Source organism: Solanum dulcamara, chromosome 4 (assembly GCF_947179165.1).
Source record: "Solanum dulcamara chromosome 4, daSolDulc1.2, whole genome shotgun sequence".
Taxonomy (NCBI): Eukaryota; Viridiplantae; Streptophyta; class Magnoliopsida; order Solanales; family Solanaceae; genus Solanum; species Solanum dulcamara.
This window is the reverse complement of record NC_077240.1, coordinates 42,593,454-42,615,263: the sequence shown is the minus strand read 5'-3', so window position 1 is coordinate 42,615,263 and position 21,810 is coordinate 42,593,454. Positions and strand designations below refer to the sequence as shown.

At 35.0% G+C, this 21,810-nt stretch overlaps 2 protein-coding genes across 4 annotated transcripts; one reads left to right on the top strand and one right to left on the bottom strand.

Annotated features, from left to right (window-relative positions):
* The first annotated feature begins 904 nt into the window (after positions 1–904).
* LOC129887377 (pentatricopeptide repeat-containing protein At3g48810) lies at positions 905–5,151 on the top strand. Of its 3 annotated transcripts, none has more exons than XM_055962454.1 (4): positions 905–2,901; positions 2,989–3,329; positions 3,462–3,534; positions 3,938–5,151. In XM_055962454.1, the coding sequence occupies exons 1-2, from the start codon at positions 1,176–1,178 to the stop codon at positions 3,162–3,164; spliced, it is 1,902 nt and encodes a 633-aa protein (XP_055818429.1). In that variant the 5' UTR covers positions 905–1,175; the 3' UTR covers positions 3,165–3,329; positions 3,462–3,534; positions 3,938–5,151. The 3 variants fall into 3 exon arrangements, with proteins under 3 accessions (XP_055818429.1, XP_055818428.1, XP_055818427.1); XM_055962453.1 differs by having other exon boundaries at positions 905–3,329; positions 3,938–4,543; positions 4,649–5,151; XM_055962452.1 differs by having other exon boundaries at positions 905–3,329.
* Positions 5,152–5,457: 306 nt separating this feature from the next.
* LOC129887379 (protein REGULATOR OF FATTY ACID COMPOSITION 3, chloroplastic) lies at positions 5,458–7,766 on the bottom strand. The gene is made up of 5 exons (XM_055962455.1): positions 7,420–7,766; positions 7,191–7,245; positions 7,046–7,102; positions 6,398–6,475; positions 5,458–6,007 (listed from the first exon to the last, which is right to left on the bottom strand). The coding sequence occupies exons 1-5, from the start codon at positions 7,681–7,683 to the stop codon at positions 5,538–5,540; spliced, it is 924 nt and encodes a 307-aa protein (XP_055818430.1). The 5' UTR covers positions 7,684–7,766; the 3' UTR covers positions 5,458–5,537.
* Between the last annotated feature and the right edge of the window lie 14,044 nt (positions 7,767–21,810).

The following is a 21,810-nucleotide window of genomic DNA, read 5'->3' as shown; positions in this document are numbered from 1 at the left end:
AATTCTCATGAAGACTTCACAATCTATGTGATCATGTCAAATTATCATTTTTGATTCAAGTTTTCGAAATTCACTGGATTGTTGTTGTTGTTGTTGATTCAAATTTTTGAATAATATAGTGTATGTTATTATCGTTGCATTACTATAGGCTAAAATTTGCTGTTTGTATTTTTAATGAAATAAGTTCAGGCATAAAAACTTGTTTGGCTTTGGCACTATGAAGTACAAACAATCTTTGTAATTAATACAAATTCTTATAATTTTACTTATGTATGTATGTAAAGTTAATTCAAAACTGACTAAACTTAAAAGAAAAGTTTACAAAACTTTAGTGGGCGTATGCCTATTTTTTATCGTGAAATTTGATAAAAATACCTAATTTTTGTTTTTAAAAGTAAAAATTAATAAGGTTAAGTGTCAAAAATACATCTAAATTTTCTCATTTTTTTGAATTTTATATCTAAACTATTTAAAGTGTGAGTTTCATACATAAATTATCTTATAGTGGGAGAAAGTGGTAGAGTGGAATAAAAAAAATTATTTTATTTTATCATTATTTTTTTGAGGGATAATAATACTTTAATTTTTAATTTTAAATTCTAATAATTTATCTATTTTTCATCAAGAATGAATGTGCTGTCCATGTAGAGTGTGATGTGACAAAAAATTTTAAATAAAAGAGAGAATGTAACACACACCATGATGAGAGCGAAATAAAAGAAAAAAATGTGTTTTTCAAACTAACAAATAATAAATTAGATATGAAAGTCACACTCTCAATAATTTAAATAAGAAACTCGGAAAAAAAAATTAAGTGTAATTTTAATACTTATCTCAAAATAATATTACAAAACTTAAATAGAATCGCAATATTGGTTATTCGTCCTTATCCATAAGTGTTCGGGTCGTAAAATTACTTGAAAAGCCTTAACGGTCCCGGCGTTCCCCTACCTGGCGGAACACTATCAGCACGAAGTGAAAATCAGTAATGTTCTTTCAATTTTGTTTATCCAGTTCACTGTAGGTATAATTTCTCTGCCGGAAAACTCACTGTCAATTTCTTTCTACAACAATAATCATTCTCCTGATTCTTTTTCAATACCCAGTTGCTGCTTAATTCCTTTTTTGGATTCTTTCTTTCGTGTGACTTGATAAAAATTGTCTTTGATTGTACTATGTACTTGAAAGAAGGATGTTCTTTGCTGTTGAAAGTCCACAAAAAGTCTCTTCCTTTAATCCTCAATGCAAACCCAAGTTTCAATGTTAATCAACTTAATGGTGTTAAAACACCCGTTAAGCTCAAGGAATCTGATGTATTAAAGAGACTGAAATATGAAGAAAATATTTCAAATGCTTTAGAGTATTTCAAATGGGTTGTCAATTCAACATCTTTCAAGCACACCCCTTTAACTTATAAAATAATGATGGAAAAACTCGGGCAACAGCAGGAGATGGACAGTGTTCAATACCTCTTGCAACAGATGAAATTGGAGGGTATTAGTTGTTCCGAAGATATATTTATCAGTGTGATTGATTCGTATAGGAGAGGTAACGCGGCAGAGCAAGCACTGAAGACATTCTACAGGATACAGGATTTTGGGTGTAAGCCTACAGTTAGGATATATAATCATCTATTGGATGCTTTGCTCAGTGAGAATAGGTTTCACATGATTAATCCTATTTATAGTAACATGAAGAAAGATGGGTTTATTCCCAATGTGTATACTTATAACATTCTTTTGAAAGCATTGTGTAAGAACAATAGGGTTGATGGAGCTCAGAAGTTACTTGTGGAAATGTCGAACAAGGGGTGTTCTCCTGATGAAGTGAGCTATACAACAATTGTATCTTCCTTGTGTAAGTTTGGTAAAGTAAAAGAAGCCAGAGAAGTAGCCATGAGATTCACTCCTACTGTTCCTGTTTATAATGCTCTGATAAATGGGCTTTGTAAGGTATATAATACTAAGGAGGCAGTTGATTTGTTGAATGAGATGTCTTACAAGGGAATGGATCCTAATGTCATCACGTACACTACGATTTTAAATGCATTTGCTGACCACGGAAATATTGGTCTTTCTTTTGCTATGCTCAGCAAGATGTTTGTTAGCGGCTGTTCTCCAAATATTCATTCGTTTACTTGTTTGATTAAGGGAAATTCATTGATGGGACAATGGTGTGAAGCTCTTCATGTGTGGGATGGTATGATCAAAGAGGAAATTTTGCCCAATGTTGTAGCATATAATGCACTTCTCCATGGTCTGTGTTTGGCTGATAATATGAATATGGCTCTGTCTGTTTTTAGTGCAATGGAAACAAGTGGCTGCCATCCAAATTCAACAACCTACAGCATCCTTATTGATGGATTTGCTAAATCCGGAGATGTGATTAAAGCATCTGAGATATGGAATAGGATGATAAATCTTGGTTGCCGTCCAAATGTTGTGGTATATACATGTATGGTTGATGTACTCTGCAGGAATTTCATGTTTGAACAAGCTTACAGTCTTCTAGATGGTATGGTAACAGAAAATTGCCCACCAAATACCATTACTTTTAACACATTTATCAAAGGTTTGTGTTGTAGTGGTAGAATTGAATGGGCAGTGATGCTATATAATCAAATGGAAAGATTTGATTGCTCAGGTAATACTACCACATATAATGAGTTGTTGGATGGCTTATTCAAATGTAACAACCTTACGGTAGCACTTCAGCTTGTTAAGGAGATGGAGGAAAAAAATATTGAATTTAATTTAGTCACATACAACACTATAGCATCTGGTCTCTGCCATGGGGGCATGCTTGAGGAAGCTGTAAAACTTGTGGCAAAAATGCTGGTTAGGGGAATTAGACCTGATGTTCACACCTTCAACATACTTATGAACGCGTACTGTAAAGGTGGTAAGGTTGAATCTGCGAAACAACTTCTGAATGCTATGAGTCAAGTCGACTTGCGTCCAGGTTTCATATCCTATACTTGTCTGATAGGTGGACTGTGCAATTGGGTTGGTTTGGAAGCAGCAATCTGTTGCCTTCAGAAGATGATAAATGATGGTATTCCACCCAAGATATCGACGTGGAATGTTCTAGTCCGTCATTTGTTTAGCGAGATTGACTATGGAAGTGCACTCGAATATCTAGAGAGCATATTGGAAGCAGACTGAAGGTGTGAACTTGCTTCAGCAGATTGGAATGAAGAATACACGTAAAAACTTTACTGTGGATATAAAAGCAGTAGTTGCAGTGAAACCAATTTTACGATGGAGGGTCCTTCTCCAGACCTTCATTGACGAAGTGGCATTAACAACTAGTTTAGGGATATATGGCTAGTAAGAATCCCTCAAAAATTTGTTGTTTAACATCCTCTGATTATGTTATTTTTTTTATGTTTTTTTACTAGTGGTGTTCTGACCTTTTTGATCTTCAGCTTATCAGCTAGTTTGATGTTTTCTATTAAATAGATTTTGCAGGTGAATCCTAATTCCATTTGCTGTTGTTTTGAGGAATTTGTACACCCACCAAAAGATCTTGCAGGTATCCAATTGCTAATATTTCTAGCATATTATAAGTTTAAGCTTGTGAGTACAACCAAAAGGCAGGACAGCTCCTTTAAACTAGTGTCTACTCTGAAAAATTAGATAGCTCTAGTAGCAGCAGTAATGATTTATAAGGTCATGCATTATGCTCTGCGGGTACCTTTTAGTAAAGATCCCTCTGGCTCCTAACCCCTTACTAAAAAGGTTGTGGTTCTGTTGTTGTAGTTATTTTCTTGTTCTTTTAATTTACTTATTTGGTATCAGTCTTTTATTGAATTAAACTACAACCATTCGATGATCCCCACTGTTTTTATTCTAAAGATTATTAGATGGAGCCTGGATGCATTCCTGCTATTGCATTTTATTATTTTGACACTGATTGTATAATTGTTTATGTCCAGTTTGTATAGTTTGGAAGAAGTTTCATGAGAAACCCCTACCAAGGGTATCTCTTTGGGGTGTCCCAAGGAGTGACACAGGGCAGAGCCGGGAACCAGACACATGAAATGGCAGCCATTTTTTTTGTAAAACTCCACTGGTCTGTTTGGCATGAATCTTTGCAAGAGGCATTACGCAAAGAGTGAGAAGGGGTGATTTGCTGTAAACGAAGCTGGGTCTTGCTAGGAGAACAAAACAAGTCAGCGATCGAAAATCTCAGATACAACTTCATCATTGGCATTGGCTTATTCAAAAAAATTTAATACTTTTGACCCCTTTTCCTGTTCTATCACGGGATATGTACCGTGAAATTCTGTTCTTGATTGAGAAAAGAGAATGAGAGTCTGTTGGATGGGCTAATTTTAAGCAACTTATAAGTTAAAAAAAAAAAAAATAGGTGCAGCCCAATTTATTTTTTTGGAGTTGCTTAAATAAGTCCATCCAAACAAACTCAATTATTTATTGGGGCTTATTTTAAGTTCAAAATGACTTTAAGTTTGTCAGTCAAACACTCAAAGAAGCTGAAAACAGCTTATAAGTCGATCCAAACAGGCTCTGAGTGTACTAAGGTTTTTCTTTTTAATCTTTAGGTCTGTTACAATTTTTCTACCTGGTTTGTGTTTCATCTTTGTGCATTGATTTTTGTTTTCTGGCATTGTTCTATTACTTACCAGATATGGCAGCTATTTTCAACTTTGGTAGTATCAAATGATCTATACCTAGGAATGCACAGGATCTTTTGCATTGTTGGTACATACACGGGGTGTGCAAAGCAAGAAATAATTGGGCTACAAAATTCCAGCTTGTATCTGTGGGTAATTAAATGTTTTGAAGAGAAGCGAAAATCAGTCCAGAGGATTAATTTAGATTGTATCTCGTTGTTTCATTTTTTGGTGTAAAAAGGAATATGTAAATGAGGCAGAAACTTTATTAGATTTCATTGATTCCCCTCTGAGAATTGAAGTGGGCTATGTTTTTGGCCTTTTTGATCACTTGTACAGAAACTCCAATACTACCTTTATTACCAGTTTAGACAACAAAAAAGGTGTAATTCTCCCTGCAGAGGAGATAAACTCCCGTTTCCAGGCGACATTGATCTATTCACAATGGAATGCCCGTGGCATGGCCACTTACTAAACTAGCATCTGCAATCCCTTTTTGAGGCAAAACACGTTCATCTCTACTGTAAGTACCAAAAAAGGATTTCAAAGAAGTCAGCAAAGAAAAAACAAATGAAAACAAAACCTCCTAATACAATAAATAGAACAAGACCATATTGGGAGCCTACAGTGCTATGAATAGGACGCAAGTATACGTACAATTTTGGTATGATATGTTTGAACCATGGATTCGCGTAGACCATTGAGCCACCATCTGAACAATGTTGTTACATAGGGTTGATCACCAATGTTCCCTTGAGCTGGATAGGTTTAATAAAAGAGCGAGAGGGAAGAAGGTGACTCGTACTAACCAAGAACCAACATCAGCAAACTATGAACTAATTGTAAAATTATAAGTAATCAAAATTCCAGGATAGTGAAGCAAAATAAATACAAATAGTTTTCACACACTCACTTTCCTTTTTCCTATCTTGTGTGTATCAATTTGTCGACGGTTTCTACTGTTCCTATCATCTACATCACCGTCGGCATCCACAAGAATAACACCATCAGTATCATCATCATTCATTTCCATATCTATGTCATCCTCACCCTCTAAATCATCTTCATCATAGTCATCATAATCATCCATATCCTCTTCATTTTCATCATCTGTACCAGCACGCGTGGTATGGAACTCTGGAGGAGGAGGACAATCCTCTGTTTCTGCCTTGTCCCGCTTCATCACAAGATGCCGAATGACTCTCCCATCTTTGTCAAGCATGCTCTTGAAATCATTAATCCATTTGGCTTCCAACTCAAAATTCACCAAAATGTAATGAGCTCGTGATGCTTTCTGAATCTTGTATGCCAGTCTACGCATACCCCAATCACTGAATCTCCACAACCTCCCTTTCTTCTCTTTCAAAAATTCTGCATTTACAAATAAAAATTCACAAATTTCAGGGTTATTGTAGCCACCATGTAGAAACAGAAACGTAAATCACAGGGAGAAAGTGCTGATAGTTACGAAACAAAAGCGCGATCACTTGGAGGATTAATGGGGAACAAGGGAGCAAAACTGTGGTTGCTACATCATCCGGTAGATTGGAACCACTTCTGAGATACTAGATTTGACATGAATTCCACTATTCTCAGCTCTTCCCAAAACGGCATGAGGTGTTACAAAACAAAAAACCTAGTCTAATCCCACAAGTGGAAAGCTTAAAAAAGGACTTGGTAAAACACATTTGACAGCACACAGCAAAAACTGGACCTTAGTACAACAAATAGATGTTTGATATATGAAGAGGGAATGCTAACCTTGAACTTTTGCATTCACACTTTCAACCTCATATTCATGATCTTCATGAATCAGATACACCACTTCATAGTGTCGCACTGTACACGGCAGGGAAGTCAATGAATAGTGTAAACTATCAATTGAAATGAAAACAACAAGATCCATAACAACAAATTACTCAGCTCACGGATAGAACAAAGTTTTCCTCAGTTGAACAAAACACAATCTAAAGCATCTCCTTCTGCTTGCACTGCTACGCAACACGGATATTATTGTGCAGATGATATGTTGCACAAAATCCAAAATACTACAACACAACACATATTTTATCCACTGGGCAATTTATGAGAATTCCAACATCCATAGCTATATCAATCAATCAACTACTTGGGATTAATGATACGAATCCGCAATGTTAGGACCCGTTTCATACGGAAACTAGTCTTTAAAACTAGAAAATTCTCCAAATCACACACTTATCTCTACCGAAACCTAATGTAAGTGTAACCATGATGACTTAATATTATTATAACTATTTGGTATCTCCTATATGAATCCTTTGATTCCACCATCCATTCCAGAAAAAGAAATATGCACAAAACAAAGGAAACAACATATCCAGCTACTATCTATAAGGTTAAGCGCCTCACAGAATGATCCATACTTACTCTGTTCCATATTCAGATCACTTTCCAACTGCAGATTTAGAGCCTCAAACAGTTCCTCTGCAAATTAGACTCAAAGTTTAGTAGCATCCACGGATAATAAAATAGCAATGAGTAACATGTCATACGTAACCAAACAATGGCTTACCCTCTTCAGCATCTGCAAACTCAGGTAGAAGTCTACCGTCTTCTTGGACCTTCCTCTGTAAAGTTTAAAAAAGTGACTTGTCAAATCAAATCAGAACCCGCACACAAAATCAAAAGAAAATTGGAATTAAGATTGGGTAATCCTACTTAGAAAATGGAGTGGCTTAACGATTGTTCAGAATTGCGGAGTAAACACACCAAAATTACATATGGGTGCAAGGGAAAACTACCTCTCTAAGGAGTACAGCTTCGGGAAAAGGACCAGTGGCTTCATCAGGTTTAGGAATAAAGCTGTGGGAGTCAGATTTCTTCTTCTTCTTCTTTTTGTTTGATGCTGAAACAACAAAAGAGGAGGTTCGGTTGTTCTTGTGGGGAAAATATAGGAAGAAAGAAGAATGACCATTTGCTGAAACGGAAGGATAACATTTACGAGGAGAAGAGGAGCTGAGCAACTTTCCGATATCCGGTGAAGAGGTAAGAAGAAGAGACTCCATTTTTGGTGTGAGTCACAAGAAAGCAGTAGCAGAGGAGATAGGAGTTTTATTTTTAAGCAAAACTCTTCTACAAGGGTTTTACTTTCCCCTTTATATCTATTTGCACTTTCTTTTTTTCCTTTTTTTATAAAATCATTTTTCCTTTAATTTTTCTTCCAGGAGACTATGAAAAATGAGTAGGACTTATAGGAAGTTACATAGTTAAGTTATTTTTTTATTATTATTTTGATAAAGTTATTTAAGTTTATTATTTCTCTTAGGCGGAAGAACTATCAGATCATTATATTTGGCTCTAATTGTCAAATGAAATTTCTTACTTTGCCAACTAAATACCTAAATTTAATAAAACATAAGTAACCTATTAAACCCTTTTCTCATTCGATCATTATGAATAATACAATCGATTACACACATAGAATTTCAAGTTAATTTTTAATAACATTTGAGAAATTAAATGTAAAAAAATAGGTCATGTAAATTTTTAAAAATTTCAATAGTCGTGTTCTTTACGTTTGCTCATAAATTGAGTTTCAAGTTCATGTCAAATAGGTGAAATTCTTTTCCATTTGACTTGAAAGTTACAAGTTCACAAACAAAAACTCAACGAACTTCAATCACAAATTAGAATTTATTTCACAAATTCAAAAGACCCATTTATTATTCCTCAAGTCTCCTCAAACATATTAATGAATTTTTTTTAAGTTTTCAATGTCCACCATTACCTTTCACGTTAACCCATCTCACACCTCCTTTTTGAACCCAGCGAATAAAGATCAATTTTAGATAAACTTTGATGTACAAGTTTGTCTCATTATGGATAAACATAATCTGAAGCAAAATTTAAGATTCAACTTTGGAGACTCGGAGAGATTTTTGACCTGATTTTTTAGTCAAAAATAAATATAATAATATGAGTGTCATTGAATTCATTTTTTATAGGGATTATGTATTTGAATAGATTTTGATCATTTGTAAATGTTATTAAAGGGCAAGTTCATAGTTTGATACTTTGACTACGATTTGAGGCAAGTAAAGATTCTAATTCTTTGAAGTGTTAGTTTTGATGTATTAAATAAATTTTAAGGGTAATGTAAGACCCCGAAAATCGAAAAAATTGGAACTAAGGAGAAAATTCTCAAAATTTCAAATTGACTCATGTTTACGAGTCACTCTACGACTCGTAGGGATTTATACGTAGAGTGAGTCACAGGGGTCTATTCAAGGCTATCCTCATGTCATACCCCACGACTCAACAGGACGAGTCGAAGGAATGTGTACGATTTGTCAAAGTGAGTCATTCTCAAAGATCAGAGACTCCACAAATTTGCAGAATTCAGGACCTGCAAGACGAGTCATATTTACGACTCGTAGTCCTTTGAATGAGTCGTAGACACGACTTGTAAATGAAGGTTCAGAGACCCTCAAGTCTACAGGTTTTGAACCTGCAGGATGAATGTTTGTTATGAATCGTAGTCGTGAAAATGAGTCATAGAAATGACTCATTTGCAAACTTTACAGGCTTGACTTTTCAGAGTTTTCCTCAGACCTGCAGGACTAGTCGTCTTAACGACTCGTCATTATTTCTACGACCCGTAGAGTCGTTTCATAAGATTAAAATTTCAGTTTTAATGAAGGGTATTTGTGTCATTTCTCAAGTTTGATTCAATGAACCTAGACATAATTATAGCTAAGTTCAACCCTATATTTACCTAATCCTTTAAAATTTCCCTCATTCTAAATCATTCTTCTAAATTCTTCGAAGGCAAGAACCAAATTTTCTCAAGGATTCTTCTCCAAGTTTCAAGCTAGGGTTTCAGATTTCTTCAAGGTTTCTTCTTCAATTCTAAGTGAATTCAATCTAGGTATGTGGGGCTTGATCCATGGGTTTCTTTCACCCATGGAGTCCCAAAGTTTTCTCAAGTTTCCTTCAATTTTCAATTGATTTATGAACCCTAGTTTTGATGAATTGCATTGGGCTGTTTCAATTTCGTTTAGAATTGTTATCAATGATTATTCTAAGCATGTTTCTACATGAAATGCATGATTTTAAGTTTGAATTATGAATGCCCATACATAAAGCTATCTCAATTATAATTTTAAGGTTCAAAGATGATTTTCATGAGTTGATTATGAGTTCAAGGATTTTCAAGCAAAGTTTTCATGATTTAAAGTTGAGATTACGATTTTAATAATGAAGTTATGATGATGACCAAGTTATTATCAAAGATAGTTATTATGGTGTGATAAGTACAATTCTCACACAATCATGTTCAAAGATGGTGATAAGTACAATTATCACCGAAGTTATGAATTCCTATGAATCACTAAAGTTAATGAGTTACTCCTAATATGTTTTATAAAGATGGATTGATACGTAGTTACTATCTTTCCCTATTATGTTATGATCATATTTCATAAGTTTTCGTTGGGATATTGACTAAGCACCAAGAGGGATTCTAGGTAGGGTTCGGTCTGATAATGCAGTTAGTTATGCAAGGGAACCCTAATAGCAACTTAAAGTCCTAATCTACGTTGCCCGCGTAGGATTGCCTTCATGGCCTAGATAGTGGATCTACATATAGCACAGTTGAGTTGAGTTGAGTACCATGACATAGTATACCCTGGCAAGGTAGCCTCACCCTTCTCGATGAGGGTTCCATCAGATTCTATATTATAGATCACATGGTCTTAGATGTCCGTTAAAGGTCTTATCACACACAAGTTGAAAGTTAAACTATGAGTTCTATGGTGAAGTTTTATGATATGCATTGACCATGAGTTTTCATATGTTTTCAAATATTTTAAGTCTTACTCATGTTTATTATGATTGGTCATACATCTTATGACATATTATTCACGCTCATTTACGTGTTCATGCATATCTTACATACTTAGTATATTTTATGTACTAACACATAATTTGCCTACATTGTCTCATAATATAGGGACGGACGATACTCACGATCTTCTTAGTAGTGGCTAAAGTTGCCTAGATATCAAAAAGTTGGTGAGTCATCATCTTATCGATGGCAATGACTTTCTTTTTCATGTTGCTACTATTTTGACTTAATTCTATTGTTTTGAGTGAGCTAGGAGCTTGTCCTAAGACCCCATTAAAGACTAGATTAGAGTCATGTTTAGACACGATATGATGTAGTCCGACTGAACATCTATTGAGATTCCCTTAGACCCATTCCCTTGAGCTTTTACTTCCGATTATATTACTATGTTTCTTTACCTTATGTATGTTATGTATGCTAAGATATCTTCGTTGGGGTCCCTTGTATCACGATCGTTGTGTCGTGGCTTGACCCTAGTTCGGGTCATGACAAAATTAGTATCAGAGCATAAGGTTTAGAAGAGTCCTAAGGAGTCTAACATGCCACGTTAAATAGAGTCTTGTTAATTGGTGTGAAGCGCGCCACATCCATGAATAGAAGGCTACAAAACATCTTAGGGAAGTCTCACTTCTTTCATGATCTATGTCATGTGGTAGAATGGTTAAGTATTTCCCTCTAATGCTTGTTCTTTCAGTTTTTCAGAAAATGCCTCTACGAAGATGCCCCGCTAGAAGGAACGTGGTTGAAGAGGAGAAACAAGCTTCGAATGATCCTTTGAATGATCAAGTCTCCAATGCCGAGTTCCGAGCGGCCTTTCAAGTACTTGTACAAGCCATTACAACCCAAGTTAACCATGAAGTGGATGATCCCATGAACCCAAATATGGGTACGACGGCAACAAAAGTTCGTGATTTCATGAGGATGAATCCTTTGGATTTTTGAGGTTCTAAGATGGAAGAGGATCTACAAGAGTTTGTTGATAGCATTCACAAGACTATGGATATCATAGGGGTTAGTACGGTTGAGAGGGAGGAGTTGGCCACGTATCAATTGAAGGGTGTTACTTAAATTTGGTTTGACCAATAGAAAAGTGAGAGGCCTAAAGAGGCGGATCTCATGACTTGGGATGACTTTAAAGGGGTGTTTCTTGATCATTATTTTCCATTAGAGTTGAGGGAGGCTAAATTACAAGAGTTCATTAATCTTACGCAAGGTGGGATGAGTGTGAGGGAGTATGCCCTCAAGTTTATTCCATTGTAAAAATATGTTCCGTTCATGATAAGTTTGTGTCGGGTATGTCGGATATGGTCTCAAAGGAGTGTAAGATGACTATGTTGATTTGGGAGATGGGTATCTCTAGACTTATGACCTATACTGACCAAATAGAGAGTGAGAAGCTAAAGTAAAAAACTAAGGAGTCCAAGAGGCCAAGGATCGATGGTGGTGATTTCTCTAATGCTAAGTCTGGAGGTAGTGGACGTCCTCATTTTCGCCAAAGGTACTCCGGCCAAGGCTATTCAAATGCCACTACTCCAAGGTTTGACAAGGATAGGGTGCCAACCCTAAGCCTCAAGGAGATTCTCCTATTGGCCAAGTTACCCCCGCATGTAAGAAGTATGGTAAGAACTACAAGGGTGAGTGTTTGGCGTGTTTGAATGTGTGCTACCGATGTGGTAAGCCAGTTCATCATGCTAAAGAGTGTAAGGTCAAAGATAGTCATCCTCAAGGACAAGTTCCTCAAGGTGCTCAAGTGCAACCAAAAGGTGATCAAAGCAACAATCAATTTTATGCTCTTCATGGTAGGCAAGAGGTGGAAGATACTTCCGATGTTGTTACTGTTATGATGTTTATGCCTTACTTGACCCGGATGCAAATTTGTCTTTTTTTTCCCCTTATGTGGACATGAGATTTGATGTTAGCCCCGAAATATTGTTAGAGTCTTTTTTTATTTATATTCCCGTAGGTGAGTCAGTTGTGGTAAAAGAGTTATAGAAGTTGTTCGGTTTTGATTTTCTATAAAGTTACTCTATGTGATCTAGTTGAGTTTGAGATGAACGATTTTGATGTTATCCTTAGTATGGATTGGCTATATGCATGTTATGTTTCTATTGATTGTAGAATCTGAATGGTTAAGTTCTAATTCCCAAATGAGCCGATCCTATAATGGAGAGGTAGTAATTTCGTGTTCAAAGGTTAATTCATTTCGTGTCTTAAATCTTGGAAAATAATTTACAAGGGTTGTATTTATCATCATGTGAGGGTTATAGATGAAAATTCTGAAGCCCCTACTCTAGATTTGGTCCCCATTATTAATGAGTTTCTAGATGTATTTTCCAATAATTTACCCGGTGTCCCTCCCAAAAGGGAAATTAATTTTGGTATAGACCTTCTTTTGGTACTCAACCCATTTTTAGTCCTCCTTACCAAATGGCTCCGACGGAATTAAAAGAGTTAAAGGATCAATTGAAAGATTTGTTAGACAAAGGTTTTATTAGACCAAGTATATCTCCATGGGGTGCTCCCGTTTTGTTTGTTAGAAAGAAGGATAGTTCATTACATATGTGTATTGACTACCAGCAATTGAACAAAGTAACCATCAAGAACAAATACCCATCCGAGGATAAATGATTTATTTGACCAATTGCAAGGGGAAAGTTACTTCTCTAAGATTGATCTCTATTCCGGTTATCACCAATTTTGGATGAGGGAGTGTGATATTCCCAAAATGGCATTTCAAACAAGATATGGTCACTATAAGTTCTTAGTTATGTCATTTGATTTGACCAATGCCCCCACGACATTTATGGTCTTGATGAATAGAGTGTTCAAATAAAATTTAGACATGTTTATAATTGTATTCATTGATAATATTTTGGTTTACTCTTGGAATGAGGAAGAGCATGTTAATCACTTGAGGATTGTGTTGCAAACATTAAGGTAAAATCAATTATTTGCCAAGTTCAATAAATGTGAGTTTTGTCTAAGAGGGTAGATTTTCTTGGTCATATTGTGTCCGGTGAAGGGGTTATGGTTGATCTTAAAAAGATCGAGGCGGTAAAGAATTGGCCTAGATCGTTGTCCCCTTTGGATATTAGAAGTTTCTTGGGGCTAGACAGATACTATAGAAGGTTCGTGGAAGGGTTTTCCTCGATTTCATCATGTTTGACTAAGTTGACTCAAAAGAAGGTGAAGTTTTAATGGTCGGAAGCTTGTGAGAAGAGTTTCCAAGAATTGAAAGATCGTCTCACTACCGCTCCTATTTTAACTTTGCCGGAAGGGTGTGATGGTTTTGTTGTGTATTGTGATGCTTCAAGGGTTGGTGTTGGTTGTGTTTTGATGTAACATGGTAAGGTAATAGCCTATGTCTATAGGCAACTTAAGGTGCATGAAAGAAATTATCCAACTCATGACTTTGAACTAGCGGCAGTTGTGTTTGCTTTGAAGATTTGGAGACACTATCTCTTTGGTGTCTATGTGGATATGTTCACTGACCATAAGAGTTTACAATATGTGTTTAAGAAAAAGTATTTGAACCTTCGGCAAAGGAGATGGCTTGAATTGTTGAAGAACTATGATATGAGTGTGTTGTACCATCCAGGCAAAGCTAACGTGGTTGCCGATGCACTAAGTAGATTGTCGATGAGTAGTGTTTCATATGTTGAAGAAGGTAAGAAAGAATTGGTTAAGGATGTTCATATGATGGCACGTTTAGGAGTTCGGTTGGTTGACTCCAATGATGGAGGTATTCTTGTTCATAATGGTTCAGAATCATTTCATAGGCGTATTAACGCACTATCATTTGTTGCATTCTGTTGTATGTTATTTATGGTATTTATGTTATTATCCAATAATAATATCTACTGTATATGGTGTTCCAATTGTCGATGAAAATGATATTGCTTCTGTATTTTAGGCATAAATTTTCATAGGATGGTCTACATTAGGTGATTCAAATTTCTGAATAACCCTAACATCATTACCTACAATTTTTGTCAAGACCATAGCTTAAGATTAGGAGGCTAAGTAGGTTAAATAAATTAATCTTTGCAAGACTTAGTGCTTTGACAAAATGGAATATTTATAGAAGAAAAACCATATCTAACAGTAGGATGATCCAAACTAGTTGATTCTTAAAAGACATGAAAGAAGACTTCCAGATCTATAATTCATATATAGACATCAAATCCTAATTAGGAAGTTATCTTGTTCAAATATAGCTCCAAAAAAAGGTATTCTGTAAAAAGAGGATTCATCTCACCAACCATAGAAGATCTAGATCCATTTGACATCACCCATGACATCAATAGTCCTCCATTTGACACCACCCATGATATCACAATCCTCCATTAAATTTTTAGATTTTTTTTATAATTATTTTAATTATTGTTAGGTCCCTCCTTCACACCTATAAATATCCACCTTATTTTATCATTTTGTACATCAAATTTTCTCAAGCAACTCTTCTCTCTATACACTTTTTTACTCATTCTCAAAATATAGTTTTAGTTCTTAATAGTGTATAAATACGATTTCGGTGATTCATATACTCCGAGTAGTACACAAAATACTCCGGCGAGGAGAAAATGATAGGATTCAAGAGTGTTCATTAAGTCCTTCGATTCTGAGTAAAGCTTCGAATTTCAGGTATGTAAGGCTTCAATGAGAGTATTCCTTCCACTCTCATACCTAAAGTATTTTGATTATATGATAAATTATGTTTATTTATCCAATTCTCTTCAAACTTTACTCTAAGGTATGTGGGTGTTTATCCATGGGTTTTTCCACCCATGTAGTTTAAAACTCTTTCAACTAAATCTCTTAATTTCAACAAAGATTTTCTTATGGGTAATTCTTATTTTTACTTAATAGCATGAATCATGGTTAAACTAATGATTATTGGTCAATTTTGATGCAAAATATTTCATATATATGAATTGATGGTTTGCAAGTATTTTCTCTATTTATCTCTTTAAAGGTTCTTAAAATTCATGGTGGGTTGTTTAAAGCATGATTTTTAATTCCTGGATCTCAAATTATTTATGCATAATTTCATTTACATACATGTTTGAAAGTTGAAGTGATTTAAACTCCCTAGTTTTACTATATTTTCAATGAGGTTTGATTTGAAAATTTTGACTCCAAATATATATTTATGAAAGCAATGTCTATGATCAAAAGGGAGTCTTATGAAATAAAAGAATGATGAAATGCTATGAATGATGGATTCTTTATGATATAAGGACAATTCTTGCATATTTGAATCACTAAAGGTTTTAATGAGCTATTCCACCGAATATGATATTTTGAATTCTCAAACAATATGCTATGACTATGTTGAAGTATTAAATATTCTGTGGGATTGACTTAGCACCGAATGGGGCATTGAGATGGAATTCGGTAAGAAAATCCTAGTAGCAACCCCTTGTCTCATTAACTATGTGCCAACATAGGAGTTCCTGTAGGCTTAGGCTAATGGATCCATGAAAGCCCTTAAAGTTAAAGTTAAAGTTAAAGAATGAATGTAAAGTTGACAGAGTTCTACCCTATGAAAGTAGATTCCCCGGCCGACGTAGGGGGTTATGTTGGATTCCATGTTATAGCTCACATGGTTTTAATGTCAGTTATAGTCAACTTCCCACAAATGAACCTTTCAAATGTTATTTACATAATTACTCATGCATGTATATATCCACATATGTATGATTTAAATAATATCTACTAGATTACTCATGCATGCACTCATTTATGTACATTACCTTATAAATGTCTTAAATATTTTACTTTGTAATGCATGCCTACATACTTAGTTTATTCAAAGTAGTAACGCATACTTTTTTGCCTACATGATATCACCATGTAGGGATCGGTACTCATCCTTGTTCTCCTCCACGTGGCTAGTTGAGACTTCGTTTGAAGGCTACTTTTGGTGAGTTCCCATGTTTCGGGAAGAATACTTCTTTATCTTTCTAGATTATGATATATTAAGATATTTAGACACTTACTATGACATTTTTTTCTATTATGATTGAGGGTGAGCTAGGAACTTGTCTTAGCCCCGTAAAATTTAAAAGTTAGAAGTATTGTTGGACATATATAAGTTGAAGTTTTACTATTATGATTTATGTTTGTTTATTTATTGTCATTACCTATGAAAGTCTAAAAGAATTTTAAGAGGCTTGTTTGAGGTACTTTTGGGTTCCTCATTCGCCATGTCACATCTAGGCCCTAAGCTTGGATCGTGACAGTTATCAAGGTTGGTTGTGTGTGCCCAATGTTGATGGGTTAAGAGAGTTGATATTGAATAAAGCTTACAATTTCTAGTATTTGATTCATACGAGTTCCACCAATATGTATCATAATTTGAGGAAATATTGGTGGAATAGCATGAAGAAAGACATAGCAAAATTTATAGCTAAGTGTTCAAATTGCCAACAAGTTAAAGTTGAGCATTAAAGACCGGGTGGTTTAGCCCAAAACATTAAAATTCCTACTTGGAAGTGGGAAGATGTGAATATAGACTTTGTAATGGGTTTGCCTCGTACTAAGAAGAAACATGATTTTATTTGGGTTGTTGTAGATCAGATGACTAAGTCGGCTCATTTTCTACCGGTTAAGACTTCTTATGGTGCCGAAGATTATGCTAAGTTGTATGTTCATAAGTTGGTATGACTTCATAGTGTTCCCTTGTCCATCATATCGGATCGAGGTACTCAATTCACTTTGCACTTTTAGAAGTTGTTTCAAAAGGGTCTTGGCACGAAGGTTAAGTTAAGTACCACTTTCCATCCACAAACCGATGGTCAAGTTGAAAGAACGATCCAAACTTTAGAGGATATGTTGAGGGCGTGTGTGATTGATTTTAAAGGGAGTTGGGATGAATATTTTCCATTGATCGAATTTTCCTACAATAATAGATATCACTTTAGCATCCAAATGGCTCTTTTCGAACCATTGTATGGAAGAGGATGTAGGTTCCCGGTGAGATAGTTTTTTAGTAGGTGATATGGTCTTGATTGGTTCAGATTTGATAGTAGGGTCCATGCAGAAGGTGAGACTCATAAGGGAAAGGTTGAAGATGGCTCAAAGTCATCAAAATTCTTATTTCGATGTTAGGAAAAGAGACCTTGAATTTAAGGTAGATGATTGGGTTTATTTGAAGGTTTCTCCCATAAAGGGTGTAATGCATTTTGGTAAGAAAGGGTAATTAAGTCATAGATATGTTGGACCTTATAAGATAGTGAGATGTGTTGGTAAAGTGGCCTATGAGTTAGAGTTGCTATTTGAATTAGCTATGGTTCATCCGGTGTTTCATGTATCTATATTGAGGAAGTTTGTGTGTGATCCAAATTCCATTGTACCATTGGAAGATGTAAGTGTTGAAGAGAATTTGACTTATGAGAAGGTTCCGGCGGAAATATTAGATCAGCAAGTTAAGAAGTTAAGAAACAAAGAAGTTGTGTCTGTCAAAGGATTATGGAGGAATCAACATGTAGAGAGTTCTACTTGGGGAGCGGAGGCGTACATGATGAAACGATAAACGTATCTCTTTCCTTATACTCAAGCCTAAAGTAGTAAGTTGTTCTTATTCAAAATAAATTGAACTCTTACGTATTCAGTTCCTCTTATGTCATTCATATGCATGCATGTTCATGAAAGTTGATTTTTAAAGTCATGTTTTATCTTGAGTTGAGATTTTCATGTTCCTTATATTTTAAGGTGTCATGATATTCATGTTGGGTTGCTAGTCCTCTTTCCGTGTCTTTTCTAGGATAAGTTAATCTCATTCGAGGACGAATGTTCCTAAGGGGGAGATATTGTAAGACTCTAGAAGTCGAAAAGTTGGAACCAAGGAGAAAATTCTCAAAATTTCAAACTAACCCATGTTTATGAGTCACTATACGACTCTTAGGGATTTATACGACTCGTAAGAGTGAGTCCCAAAGGTGTATTCAGGGTTATCCTTAGGTGACACCCCACGACTCAATAGGATGAGTCGTAGGAGTGTCTACAATTCATCAAAATGAGTCGTTGTCAAAGATCAGAGACTCCACAAATTTGCAGAATTTAGGACCTGCAAGACAAGTCTTGTATACGACTCGTAGCCTTTGAACAAGCCATAGACACGACTCATAAATGAAGGTTTAGAGACCCTCGAGCCTACAGGTTTCAAAGCCTGCAGAACGAATGTTTGTTATGACTCGTAGTCGTGAAAATAAGTCATAGAAATGACTCATTTGAAAACTTCAGAGGCTTGAATTTTTAGAGTTTTTCTCAGATATGCAGGACTAGTCGTCTTGACGACTCCTCATCATTTCTACGACTCGTAGAATCATTTTGTCGGGTCAAAATTCCAATTTTAATGAAGGTTATTTGTGTTATTTTCCAAGTTCAGTTCAATGAACTTAAACATAATTATGGTTAAATTCAAACCTATATTTACCCAATCCTTTGAAATTTCCCTTATTCTAAATCATTCTTCTAAGGCAAGAACCAAATTCTCTCAAGGATTCTTCTCCAAGTTTTAAGCTAAGGTTTTAGATTTCTTCAAGGTTTCTTCTTCAATTCTACGTGAATTCACTCAAGGTATGTGGGGCTTGATCCATGGGTTCCTTTCAACTATGGAGTCCCAAAGTTTTTTCAAGTTTTCTTAAATTTTCAATTAATTTATGAACCCTAGGTTTTGATGAATTACATTGGGCTATTTCAATTTCGTTTTGAATTGTTATCAATGACTATTCTAAGCATGTTTCTACATGAATTGCATGATTTTAAGTTAAATTATAAATTTGCATGCACAAAGCTATCTCAATTATGATTTTAAGGTTCAAAGATGATTTTCATGAGTTGATTATGAGTTCAAGGATTTTCAAGTAAAGTTTTCATGATTTAAAGTTGAGATTATGATTTTAATAATGAAGTTATGATGATGAGAAAGTTGTGATCAAAGATAGTTATTATGGTGTGATAAGTACAATTCTCACACAATCATGTTCAAAAATGGTGATAAGTACAATTCTCATCGAAGTTATGGATTCCTATGAATCAATAAAGTTAATGAGCTACTCCTAATATGTTTTATAAAGATAGATTGATAGGTAGTTACTATCTTTCCCTACTATGTTGTGATCATGTTTTATGAGTTTTCGTAGGGATATTGACTAAGCACTGAGGTCTTTTAGGTGGAGTTTGGTCCAGTAACTTAATTAGTTACCCAAGAAAATCCTAATAATAACCTAAAGTCCCAATCTACGTTGCCCACGTAGGATTGCCTTCATGGCCTGGCTAGTGGATTCACATATAGCACAGTTGAGTTGAGTTGAGTTGAGTTGAGTATCATGATGGAGTATACCCTGGCAAGGTAGCCTCTCCCTTCTCGATGAGGGTTCCATCGGATTCCATGTTATAGCTCGCATGGTCTTAGATATCAGTTAAGGGTCCTATCCCACTCAAGTTGAAAGTTAAACTATGAGTTTTATGATGAAATTTTATGATATGCATTGACCATGAGTTTTCATATGTTTTCAAATATTTTAAGTCTTACTCATGTTTATTATGATTGGTCATACATCTTATGACATATTATTCACGCTCATTTACGTGTTCATGCATATCTTACATACTTAGTATATTTTATGTACTAACACATAATTTGCCTACATTGTCTCATAATATAGGGATGGACGATACTCACGATCATCTTATTCGTGACTAGAGTTGCCTAGATATCAAAGAATTGGTGAATCCTCATTTTAACGAGGGCAATGACTTCCTTTTTCATGTTGCTACTATTTTGACTTATTATATTGTTTCGGGTGAGCTAGGATCATGTCCTAAGACCCCATCAAAGACTAGATTAGAGCCATATTTAGACGCGATGTGATGTAGTCCGATTGGACATCTATTGAGATTCCCTTAGACACATTCCCTTGAGCTTTTACTTCCGATTATATTACTATGTTTCTTTACCTTATGTATGTTATGTATGCTAAGATATCTTCGTTGGGGTCCCTTGCATCATGATCGTTGTGTCGTGGCTTGACCCTAGTTCGGGTCGTGACAGGTAATGTGTAATAAGAAGGTTTCATATAAATGAGATAACTAGTATTTATGCGGGTATTAGTGTCATACTATGAGAAAATTGCTCAAATTAATTATCAGTTGATAAGAGTTGTGACATAATTGAATTGTTGAGACTTATGAATTATGTGTACTTGATTGTGATTGATGATTCTTAATTGTAGGGTCGATTGATTAACTCATATTTGTTTATATTGGTTCACACATATTCATACCACTCTTATTGTTGCATGATACTTATTGGGTGAAAGTGTCTGTTGTATTTTTGTGAAATTCATGTCATTATTATGTCGATGAAAAATAATTTTGGTAAGTCACATCATTCAAAGACGGTGAATAATAGTTCTGACGAGTGTTATTGTGTCGATGAAAAATGATTCCAGTAGGAATATGCACCTCATGAGTCCCCCTAGTTCCTGATTTAGCCGAAAGAAAAGGCGGATGTGTATCTTTTTTTGGTCAGTGCATTGTATTACATTACACTTCATCTCATTGAATTTCATATTGATTTTGGTGTTGAGTTGTTGAGAGGGACAATATGATATTATAATTGGTGTAATTTGAAACATACATGTTTTATTTATTATTCTGTGGTGACTTAATATTTGTGGAAAAAGAAATAGTTAGGATATATCTCATTATCGCTTCTAATAAGGGTTAGTAATCAAATCTTGTTGAGTACACTCACTTTATACTTGTTGTGCCTTTTGACGTGTAGGAATTGACCATGTACTAGGAGTACTTGAGTTGGTTAGCATTCGAGGTTGTTAGAGTACAGAGTGAGATGATTTCTCCTCGGCAACACTGAATTCTGGAGATTCTTTATACTTCCCATCTTATTTTTTTTAGATAGTTGCATTATATTAGCTTCGTCAAACTTATTATGTTTAAATGCTCTTGTACTAGTGTCACTAGATATTGGGGTTGTTTTGAACTTAATCTTTTTATTCTACACTTACTACTTGGGGAACGATTATTCACTATAAAAGTATTACTAGTTATTTTTATCACACATTATTTTTATTGTTAATAAGTTAACAAATGAAAAAAGGTTCGCCTATGAAGATGATGGATAATTGGATGCCTCCATAGTGTAAATGAAATTTTGGATCGTGACATCCACCCCCTCTTTAGCAATATGAAATACTAATAATCTTTCAATTATAAAAGGTAGTGAGTATAAATTTAGTTCAACTTCTAATTGTGATAA

Bases quoted from the DNA above. Each gene is read 5' to 3' on its own strand.
- LOC129887379 (XM_055962455.1), bottom strand. From the start codon at position 7,683: ATGGAGTCTCTTCTTCTTACCTCTTCACCGGATATCGGAAAGTTGCTC. The intron at 7,246-7,419 runs GTAGTTTTCCCT...TAAACTTTACAG, and splicing joins AAGCTGTACTCCTTAGAGAG to AGGAAGGTCCAAGAAGACGG. The intron at 6,008-6,397 runs GTTAGCATTCCC...TTGTAAATGCAG, and splicing joins TGTGAATGCAAAAGTTCAAG to AATTTTTGAAAGAGAAGAAA.
- LOC129887377 (XM_055962453.1), top strand. From the start codon at position 1,176: ATGTACTTGAAAGAAGGATGTTCTTTGCTGTTGAAAGTCCACAAAAAG.